Raw genomic sequence first — 11,342 nt, forward strand, 5'->3', positions numbered from 1 at the left:
TATTATTAATCATCATTATCATATAAACCTAATTAACTAATATACATCTGTCTTTTAAGGCTTTATACTTCATTGATCCATTTGGACGCAATTATCGAACGAAAAATTTAAAATTGAACACATTCGTCATATACTTAGTTTTTTGCTTCAAGATCGATGTGAATCATTGTTTGGCACAAATTTCTAAGTGTGATAAAAACGATAAGAAGAAAATCGTTGATTAAGAGTAGTAAAAAGTGGTGTTTTATATCTTATATTCAAAAGAAGATACAAATGAATCAATGAAATATAAGATTACAAATAATCTAGCGTTTGAAGAATCTATTGCGAAAAACAAAAATAAATAAATAAATTAGCAGTATTTTCAAGTATTAATATCACATAAATGGATGAAATTTTCCCTTCTTTTTTTTTTAACTTTAGAATCTGACAAGATATTAATCATTAAAAATGTATCAAAAATACACTATTCAACAAATATTAACATTAAATAAAATTTGAACCTATCTACACATATATATATTAAATATATAATAAAATAATAAAAAAAAAAAACAATTTAGGTTTATTTCCTTTTTTTATGTAATAAACTGACGGACATCAGTCTCTGTTTAGTGCCGAAGAGTTGTTTTTGGAAAAGAAAACTGTATCCTAGACCAAATGTATCCTGGTCTGTTTTAGGACTCTTCTTGAAGCAGTGTTTTTATTTTTTTATATTGACTGGGCTTACGATGCCCCCGACAGGAACAATCTAGTAGCTGCTTACTGTAATTCACTGATCTTTGCGAGGCTTCTTCTTTCCCTTTTTCTGGATCTTGGCGTCCGTCCACGTATCTGCACAAAGCACAACGGACATTACACATTTGCTACATCGACTCTCAATTTATATAACACGATAACACGTTGCGTGGTAAAGGTCAATATGGCGCGGATAAAAAGATGTGCTGAAAAAGCAAAATGCACTATCGCCTACGTGTACAATCTGACACGGATTTCTATTGAAAAACTTCTGACTCTGCAATCGATCATTAATTGTATTATTATATTTGTGCGAAGAAAATGCTACCATTCAAAACATTTAAACTGCCCAAAATGCAACTATGGCTTTTTTAATCCCAATATGATGAAATATTCAACCTCTTCAAAGGCTTTGAGCATTACTAAGGTTGCTAGCAAGCTTTTCATATTATAATACTCTATGCACGCAATATTCCCTTTTGTCCATTATCTTTCTTACAAAAGGTATACATATGAATAATGGGTCTACCTCACGGCACTGAAAGTGAAAAGGTCGAAAAAGCTAATATCGGAGGGCAAAGATCGAAAAATCTTGAGTCGAAAGATCAAAAAAAAAGGGTGCATGATAAACGGTACTATGTATATATAATATATATGAGTGGCATGCGGTGAAATTATCTCTTTTTGTCATACAGCCTTGTTTAATGTGCGCGCGCAGGATACGGGAGGAAAAGTCTGATAAACGAATATTTTCGACTTTTTCACGGCCACCCATGAATAATGGATAGAGAATACCTTTTTATTATTTAGTGTTACTGATAGATATCAATGCGGTTTGTCGAAAATGGAGATTTTATACTTGAAATAAATATATTTTTGATATATTCAATACAATTTTACTCATTTTTCCCTCAAAGAAAATATTAATATGAAATTATATTAAATATAAGATAGTAAAGCTGTGAGAGCTGGCCTATACTGGGTGATTTGTGAGCAATTTAAATATATGCAGTTGTATGGAGCATGCCACACTGGGCAACTCACTGGTTTCTCAAGCAATAAAGTCGGCTGACTAATGAAATCTGTTCATGGTGATTTTAATGCTTGAGCAACCAGGACAACCCTCGAGTATTGAAGGTAATTAGTCGCCAGTGACTACATAGTGAAAAAACAATGAATGTGTGTGACTATATCGTTACATATTGAAGGTATTGTATTATAGGTATTGGTGAGTGGATTATGCATCAATTTTGGTTGCTTGATTTAATAAGAGAGACCATGAGCACCTTTGGTCGGAGACGGAAAATACTACCGATAAGATGTTTAAGTCGTTACAGATACTCGGATATGTGTATATTGGTCTCAGAGATTAAAAATATGTAATATATAAAAAGAGACTATCAAATACCTCCTAGTTCGTCGAAAACAGCTCCGTTTTCCGTCTTAACATCGACAACAACACCTTCATCAGAATCATTGGATGCCTGCTTCTTCACAGCTTTCTGTGCCTTTGGTGGCGGAGGTGGGGATTCCACCTAAAATTCATAAAAAAAAATTAAAACCAAAGCTAAAAGTCTTATAATAATAACAAAATGAAAAAAAAACGAGATAAATACCTCGGGTAACTTCTTTTCTTTTACGATTGGTGTCGTAGGAGCTGAACTCTCCCGACTCTTTTCCTCCAGCTTGACTGGAGTTTGAGATCGATCGCGTTTCTCAACCTGGAACAAATCAAATCATCAATAACGAAATCTCACAACACGCCGTAATACGATAAACAAACGATTGCACTCACTTCATTCAAGACACGCTGCAATTCGTTGACTTTATCTTGAAGGTCTTTAGGAATCGGTGGTGGCTCGACTTTCTTCGGGGAGGCTTTCTTCTTTTCTTCAACCTCCTTATTGACCTTAGCGTTCTTATTATTCTTCTCCTTTATCGGACTCTCTTTCTTGTCATCTTGATTCTTGCGACTCTTCTTATCGCTCCTCGACGTGACCTTCTCCCATTCGCCGTCATCAAAATCAACCGGTTTGACTTCCTTCTGCTTCTTAGGAGCTTCCTTATTAACTTCCTTCTTGGGAGTCTTCTTTTCTACATTCTTTTCTTTCTTAGCTTCGGTGCTCTTTTCTTTCGGCTTCTTTTCTTCTTTGGATTTCACTGGGGATTTCTTAGTAGATTCTGGTGTGGCCTTTTTCGCTTTCACCTCTGGCTCGTGAACCACTTGACCATTAGACTGCTTAGCCTGCACAATCAAAACATTAGCTTTTAACATAAAGTATTGTTTTTATAAAAATGAAATAAAATCGAGTTCTAATGAGAAAGCAAAATTGAAAACTCTATCTTTACGTGTTTTGTTCATATATAAAATCTAAATCTTGAGCAAAATGGAGGGGGTTGTTTAGGGGATGAAGCTTTCTTACATCCAATTTCACTGTAAATTTTCATATGAATGATAAATTCGATTGAAGTTAACGCCAAAATGATCTGTCAAGTGAGTTAGGAAATGTTCTATTCAATCCATCAAAGTTTTCGAAGAATGTATGAAAGTATAAGTATAAGTCACCGTTAAGAAAGCACGAAGCAGACACCAGGTTAGGCCGAGTTGAATTGACAATCTGAAATTTGCACAAGGGAAAAGTTTCAGGATGCAATAACAAATTGGAGATTCGTGTAATCGTCGATGATGAACGTAAACATGTACCGTGACATAAAGTAAGTGTGAAATTTGACAGATTGACGGAACGGAATCGAGTGAAAGTGGAAACATATTGGCAAGAATCAGTCACGTAAATATAGAAAGTGAGGTTCGGTGGTGGTGGTGGTGTTACGCAAGTGGTGTCGAAACGGGGTCACCGGGAAGAGGAGGTGGTGGTGGTGGTGGTGGTGATAGAAACCTTGGAGTTGGGAGAGCCGGGCTTCGACGGGGGAGATCGCTTCTTCTTGGAGCGCCTCTCGTCGAAGAGCGCCGGATCCATGGCGGGGGGTTCGGGCGCGGGGCGCAGCCCGAAGTAGACGACGAGGAGACCCGCGGCGAGGACGGCCACGACGGCCAGCGCGGGCAGGGCCAGAGCGCCCCACCATGACGCAGCTGCTGTGCTCATTCTAATTCAGGTGTCACGTCACGTCACGTCACGTCACGTCAACGCGGATCTAGAGTGGCAGCAGCGCACACACCCGTCACCAGCCGTTGCCAGCCGCTGACTGGAGCTGATCGTGTCCGACACGCGTCAGCACGCGGCCGCGCCGTGACGCGGCGTGACGTGACCAACACGACTCGTAACCACGACAATCGCGACCATCGCGACCATCGCGACCACACTCTCTTCGACTCTTTTTTTCTCTTTTCACTTTGTTTTACCCACAGATTACTTTCATTATATTTTAAAGCGCACCTATAAATCACCCGTTTTAACATTCATACAAATAGATTCATTATTTCATCCGTTTCTTTTTTAATTAATTATCTATATATATAAAATTGAATGTCTGTCTGTGTGTCTCGTATAGGCTCCTAAACCACTGAACCGATTACGATAGAACTTTCAGAATTTGTTGTATACATGTCCGGAAAGATTACTGTGAAAAAAATCGCCCAAAAACGGAAACGGGAAAATTGGGAATGAGTGTCATTGCAACGCAATAATTTCAAATGTGTTCCCTGCCTGCGTTTTTCCGACAAATGGGAACGGGAATTTTATGCGTTATTGTGGCATTGCAATACATGCCGGGTTCAGCTAGTTATGTATTATATATATATATATATATATATATATATATATATATATATATATATATATATATATATATATATATATATATATATATATATATATATATATATATATAAATTAATGTCTGTGTGTGTGTGTCTCGAATAGGCTCCTAAGCCACTGAAGCGATTACGATGGAACTGTGGCGGCTCGCTTATACGACATGGTCGAGTTTGGTTGCCTTCCTGCGAGTGGGGACCAACCCGGCTGGGTTCGGAGAGCCACTACTCACTCTGTCTTCAGCTGTCATATAATAAACACGTGCATTAACATGCCAGTCGTCTCATTCGTTCATCCTCCATAGAACTATCAGGATTTGTTGTGTGCATTTCCGGGAAGATTACTGTGGAAAAAAAACGGAAACGGAAATGAGTGACATTGCAACGCAATAATTTCAAATGTGTTCACTACCTGCATTTTTCCGACAAATGGGAACGGGAACGGGAACGAGAACGAAAACAAGAACGGGAATTGCATGCGTTATTATGGCATTGCAACCCATGCCGGGGTTCAGCTAGTTAATATATAAAATTTAATGTCTGTCTGTATGTCTCGTATAGGTTCCTAAACTAGCGAACCGATTACGATGGAACTTTCAGGATTTGTTGTATGCATGTCCGGAAAGATTACTGAGAAAAAAAAATCGCCCAAAAACGGGAAAATTGAGAATGAGTGTCATTGCAACGCAATAATTTTAAATGTGTTCGCTGCCTGCGTTTTTCCGACAAATGGGAACGGGAACGATAATTGCATGCGTTATTGTGGCATTGCAACGCATGCCGAGTTCAGCTAGTTATTAATAAAAATATACTTTTACTGGGTAAACGGATTATTACAACGACAATCGTTGCCACAAAATTCGCGAATACGGATTATTTGGTATTTGAGTTCTTGTTAGTACAATATTTCGTGTAGTAGCTTTCGATTGATGGTGTTTTTGGATGCCAGATGTTCTGTTATCGAGATTTTAATGACGTGAGCGAGATCGCTTTTTGCAGAATAATCACTGAACCACTGAAAAGCATGGTGAAAAACGATGATAGCATTTTTTTTACTGAAGGGGGGCCCTCAAATTTCAAATGCATCTAGGACCCCCCATTTACTTGATCCGCTGCTATTCTTACCAACGGACCCGCTCCGTTTTTTTTCACTACACATACGTAAGACAATTTTATTTATGTTTACAATTAGTGCTAGTTTTTTTTTCGAATTTATTAACTATATAAGTTTTTGGCATAAAAATTCGTTATAATTTCAATGTTGTAAAATATGACTCGGACCCTTTTGAGAGTCGAGTCCTAGTTATTAGCATCGGCTGGTACCTCCCCACATCAGGCCTAACAGGCCTGATATCATTTCGTCGATCCTATAACATAAAACGAATGTGGGACTTTGCTAAATTGGGAAATATGCGGAGACGAGAATTATTTTTAATATACTTCTTTAGTTTTCCATCCATTAAAACGATCCTCTATTAGGTGCCGCTTTACTTGCCTATGCCCAAGGAGCATCCACGACTAAATAAAAATAAAACTTATCTTGTCTACCGAGTCAACGTCTGACCAAAAATATATGATTCTTTTCATTCAAAAGTAAAGTTACAAAAATGACAGTTTTTTCTCTATGATACTGTATTATAGATATATTTACATATATCAAATTACGACCAATTTTCACTCAAAACTCCCACCAGGCCACCCGCAAATCAAAAATTCATCAAAGCCATTTTTCTTTCGGTCAGCTTATCAGCGTGATCGTAAAAATAGAGTGACAATCTGACACAATTTTATTTATGTCAATTAGTAAATGTAGAAGAAGAGATTTCACGTTTCGGCAATAAAGGCAAGGCCTGAAGCAGTTCTACAATTTTGTTTTTTTTTTGATACGGCAACGGTAATTATAAAATTTTAATATAGCCACTCTGATCATAACCAATTACTGCATCATTCTATAATTATCTAGTATTTTAGAATTTAATGGTTTTAATATATTCATTTTGAAAATATTTTTCTTGTTTGTGATTAGAATAATTGTTATTGTGGTTAATGCTAGTTTTATAAACAACGGCAACCACAATACAATAAAAGTCAACAACTAATAAGTTAAAAATGACGTACATACTATTTATCAATGTGAAGGTTTCTTAAAATACATATATATTTTTATAGTAAATATTAATGGCAACAAATTATTTGGTTAGTTTATAATTCCAAAAGTGGTCAGTAAAAAAATTAAAAAATTATCAGTAATTAATTATAAACTTGATCAGTAACTTATTCTAAATGATCAGTATAATATTATAACCGATCAGTAAATTATTCATTTTTGTTCAGTAAATAATTATTTTTTTATCAGTAAATAAATCCTTTTTGATCTTTATTTTAATTAAATACTGATCAAAAAGGATTTTCTATCAGTGAAATTATAATTTTCGACATTTGGATGACAGCGCGTCGCCCCCCTATTGTCCATTCCTACTCTCCTCATGGTCCATACACCGTAATATCCATCGAAACACATTGTAATATCTTTTTAAGTTTCATTTCATCAATATTTTCACAAGAAAAACATATCTTAGCAGCCAATACTTATTTATTTAAGGGTCAGGCTAGGTTAGGCTAAGTTTGGGTTGGCCCTATTCACTATTCATGTAGAGTCGGTATTTATTCATGACAGTGAGACTGAACTAAACCTGGAGAGAGGGGGTTGAAAACGGAGAAGGGTGAGATTATTAAAAGAATTCTAAGTGGCAAAATTCATCAGGATTTTTAACACTTTAGGGTCCGCGGACGCCACATTGGCGTCCTGGATATTTGATGCGTTGGCGCCCGCGGACGCCACAGTGGCGTTCTCAAATACATACAACTTTGCCAACAAAAAAAATATGGATATTCCATTTATGCTTCGAAAAATTATCAAGAGATGTCTAGATATATATACGAAAAATCAATTAATGATAAAATATTTATAAGTTTCACTATTTTCGGGAGATGTCAATCATTTTGAAATTTCGTGTTTTTAAATACTGAAACATGAATGTTTTTTAATTTTATCATGCATACAGCGCATCCGATAATGACCACCGAAGAATTATTCAACGACACATCTGTTTCGGCACATCTGTGTCAAAAGAGCACTGTGAATAGACAAAAGTATCGTCTAGTTACGCCCACTCTCACATTACAAAATTGACTCGTGTGAAAAAAATCGAAGCCCTTAGTTTAGTCGCATTATTGTATCGGATTACCATTCGTTTCGGTCGATGAAACATATTTTGAAGGAAAAAAATTTAACTCAAACGATCTAAACGCAAACGAAGTGAAATCAGCTCCTCCCAACTATTTTGTATCTAAACCAGGAAGATTTTACGACAAAGGAATTTATGATTTAGCCGAAAGATGACAGAGTTGTCGATAATGTATGATTTATTTCATTTGTGTAATTTGTTTTAAATAAAAGAAAAAAAAATAATGTAAATAATAAAATAAATAATCGATTGTGTATCGATACAAAATCGATTATTTAAAAAATTTTCCCATCAAAATATCTATGAAGTTCTTGGAAGGTCCAGTAATACACACCCCTATACTATAAACTATGTGAATTATGTGTTACAGACGTGTCAGAATTCGGAATTCCGAAACACATGCTATGGACCTACCCTTGCAGTCGGCCTGCACCATTTATATAAATGTGTTTTCGTTGTTTCTTCGACTATTCACTATGCATTGAATGCAAGTTATTTGATATTTCCATATAGTATGGTTTGTTATCCATGGATGACTTTTCAACTTGATCCTGAAGGCACAAAAATATTTGAAAAAATCCAATGGACCATCGCGCGAATAGCATTTCGGTAACTTTTACTCTAGTGATTATTATTTCAAAAATATAAAATATTTGTGTTTTTTTCGTAGTTTTATAATAAATATAGTTATTTTTAAATATAGTGCATTCAATTAGTGTAAACGTTTTTATAAACTCATAAAAAATCGATCACGGAGAATACAGGAGATGATACGCTGTTAGAGGAAAATTATACCAGAAATATAAAATATTAGTGTTTTTTTCGTAGTTTTATAATAAATATAGTTATTTTTAAATATAGTGCATTTAATTAGTGTAGACGTTTTTATAAACTCATAAAAAATCGATCATGGATCATAATTTTTTTTTTACCTTTTTTTTATTATAAAAATTAAACATACGCAAATGGTCATTCTGATTATACATAAAGACAGTTTATGTAATAATAATAACAAGATTTAAGAGAAAAAAAAAATATGGTTTTAAAAATATTGATAAACGAAAATTTATGAAATGCTATTGGTTAGACGGCAGGCAAGGGGTTAATAACCAATGAATGAAAGACATCCCTCGATCCATTATGGTCATGAAAACATTTCCTGAAAATTTTATACATATATGTCTATTGGTTTAAAAGTTACAAAGTTTTTAGTAAAACCATTCGTATTTGCCGATTTTCGCAAAAAATTAGCGGTATTTGGCGTAAGTTTCTATGGTAATCGCGCGGTCCCTAAAGTGTTAATACTACGAGGATCATTTTTAAATGATATTACTGATCATCTTATAATAATCATCGACTGTTTCATTTTATTATCTGATCATTTTGGTTTAATAACTGATTATTTAGTTTAATAACTGAGTATATGACAACTGATCACAGCGTACTGATTAAGAATACTCACTTATAATTTCGAAATATTTACTAACAATTTAGTTATTTTTGATGATCAAAAGCTGAATAAATTACTGATCACTTAAATACACGCTAATATTAATGCTGACTATTATTTGATTAGTCGATACCGAAAAATTTTGAGCAATAAGATTATATGGACAAAAATATACTTTTGAAAAATAAACAATGCTTGAATATTTTTATTTTGCATTATATCGCTGCATAGCATACTTTAAAATTTTATGACAGGTGTATCACATTGGACTAGCGCAATGGAGTGTCGCGGAAATCTCCCTATTTTAATCGCACGGCATTACTTACATATGCGAGAGTAGGATACGAGGCAGCTAGGTGACGTCATATCGAATTCCCTTGTATCCTGGTTGCACACACGTAAGTAAGGCTATGCGACAAAAACAGGGAGATTTATACGGCATGCCACTACACTAGCGGATTGAGTCCGTTTCTCTTTTCGGCTTCAACAAGAACTATAATTACATTTGAATAAATTCACGATTGAAAACCAATCTAATTTCTTAACTACGTTCGTTTATTTATTTTTAACCCACATTAAAATTTTAGCTCAAGTATATAATTGCCAGTGTTCATGCGTAAAATCATGGCCGATATAAAGTGTGTTGTGATTGAACGGTTTGGCCATGCGGTTCACTTAACTGTCAAACGTGCAGCATGTCGGCCACATCGAATAAACATAACAAAATAAAGCGAAAACGAAGGGCCGACAGCCAAACGGAACCCGGCCAAAATGAAGAAAACAAACCGGAAACTATCAGCGAACAAAACGATTCTGCAATGGATGTCGACAAGCCGCCTAAAAAGAAACCAAAGAAGAAAAAGAAACCGGCCGAAGAGCAAAAAAGTGACGTGCCCGAGTCTAAGATGTCCAAAAGGCAATTAAAGCGAGAAAAACACGCCCAGAGGATAGCCGAACAAGAAGCAGCCGCACACAAAGCCGTCCAGCTCCAGGCAATCAGTTATTTATCACTGTGGAAACACAACAAGGCGGAATGGAAGTTCAACAAAGTCAAGCAGATCTGGCTTTATAAACACAAATTTGAATCAGACAAAGTGCCGGAAGAATTGTGGCAACCGTTCATCGAGTACTTTTCATCGGCGACGGGTGCAATAAAAAAATCTATAATCGAAGACTGTCAGAAGATCATCGAAGTAATGGACAAGTGGATTGAGGCAAACAAGGAAGCTGAAGTCAAAGAAAAAAAACCATCGGAAGTAGCGTATCAACGTGCTAGAGATTTACTTCAACATATACACAGTTAATAAATATAAATGTATGATTAACTCTAATTGTTTTATTTAAATTCCAAACACAACGATCAATAATGGTTAACAATTGTCTCTATATAATTATAATAGAAATATAAATTAAAAGCACATATTCAATAAGGCAAATTATTGCTTCACTTAATACTAAGCACACAACTCAAGTTTTGGTATTTGAATCTTTGCTAACAGCATCGCCGACGAATTTACGGAGCTTATCCAAGTCTTGCAAACCTACAAGTCTTTGCTCGACTAGGCCGTTTCTCATTACAAGCAAAACGGGCACAGACTGGACTTCATAGTCTAAGGCTAAGTCTGTGTTTTGATCGATGTCGACTTTGGCTAATTTAATTTTTCCTTTATATTCATCTACGATGGATTCTATTCTAGGCGTTAACAACCTGCATGGATTACACCATCTAGAATTAAAAATAAATAAATTATGTAATCGTATACAAACAGATGTTGATGATTTCTTTAAGATAAAATGACACTGCAAAAAATAGACCAAATAAGGTCACAATAAATTGCGATAACGTTTCGCGTATATGAGAGAAAGAGATGACAATATAAATAATTCATTTATTAGAAGAAGACAAAAGATTGAGAAAGGATATAGGTAATGTATGAGTGTGGGTAGACATACGTTGCGAAGAAGTCTACGACGATTGGCTGTGAACTCTTCTTGACGCGCTCTTCGAAGTCCTGCACGTCCTGGACCTTGAAAGACTCCCACAGGCGGGTTGAAACTGACAGATGACGGGACTGCGCCCCCCGGGTCGCCGCCCCCCATAAAGAACGACACACAACAGCACCTGACAGCATCT

The 11,342-nt window shown here is 35.6% G+C and overlaps 3 protein-coding genes across 3 annotated transcripts; 1 reads left to right on the forward strand and 2 right to left on the reverse strand.

Moving 5' to 3' along the window:
- Window positions 1-415: 415 nt before the first annotated feature.
- Window positions 416-4,015, reverse strand: LOC143919002 (uncharacterized). Its single transcript, XM_077441158.1, has 5 exons — window positions 3,636-4,015; window positions 2,534-2,983; window positions 2,355-2,459; window positions 2,147-2,273; window positions 416-834 (listed from the first exon to the last, which is right to left on the reverse strand). Exons 1-5 carry the CDS (start codon window positions 3,840-3,842, stop codon window positions 773-775), a joined length of 951 nt encoding a protein of 316 aa, XP_077297284.1. The 5' UTR covers window positions 3,843-4,015; the 3' UTR covers window positions 416-772.
- A 5,839-nt stretch (window positions 4,016-9,854) lies between these two features.
- Window positions 9,855-10,512, forward strand: LOC143919004 (uncharacterized). The gene has a single exon (XM_077441160.1). The coding sequence runs from the start codon at window positions 9,904-9,906 to the stop codon at window positions 10,510-10,512; it is 609 nt and encodes a 202-aa protein (XP_077297286.1). The 5' UTR covers window positions 9,855-9,903.
- Window positions 10,513-10,675: 163 nt separating this feature from the next.
- LOC143919005 (thioredoxin C-1) lies at window positions 10,676-11,340 on the reverse strand. The gene is made up of 2 exons (XM_077441161.1): window positions 11,162-11,340; window positions 10,676-10,934 (listed from the first exon to the last, which is right to left on the reverse strand). The coding sequence occupies exons 1-2, from the start codon at window positions 11,338-11,340 to the stop codon at window positions 10,676-10,678; spliced, it is 438 nt and encodes a 145-aa protein (XP_077297287.1).
- Window positions 11,341-11,342: the final 2 nt, after the last annotated feature.

The sequence above is a fragment of the Arctopsyche grandis genome, chromosome 11 (genome assembly GCF_051622035.1).
Source record: "Arctopsyche grandis isolate Sample6627 chromosome 11, ASM5162203v2, whole genome shotgun sequence".
Taxonomy (NCBI): domain Eukaryota; kingdom Metazoa; phylum Arthropoda; class Insecta; order Trichoptera; family Hydropsychidae; genus Arctopsyche; species Arctopsyche grandis.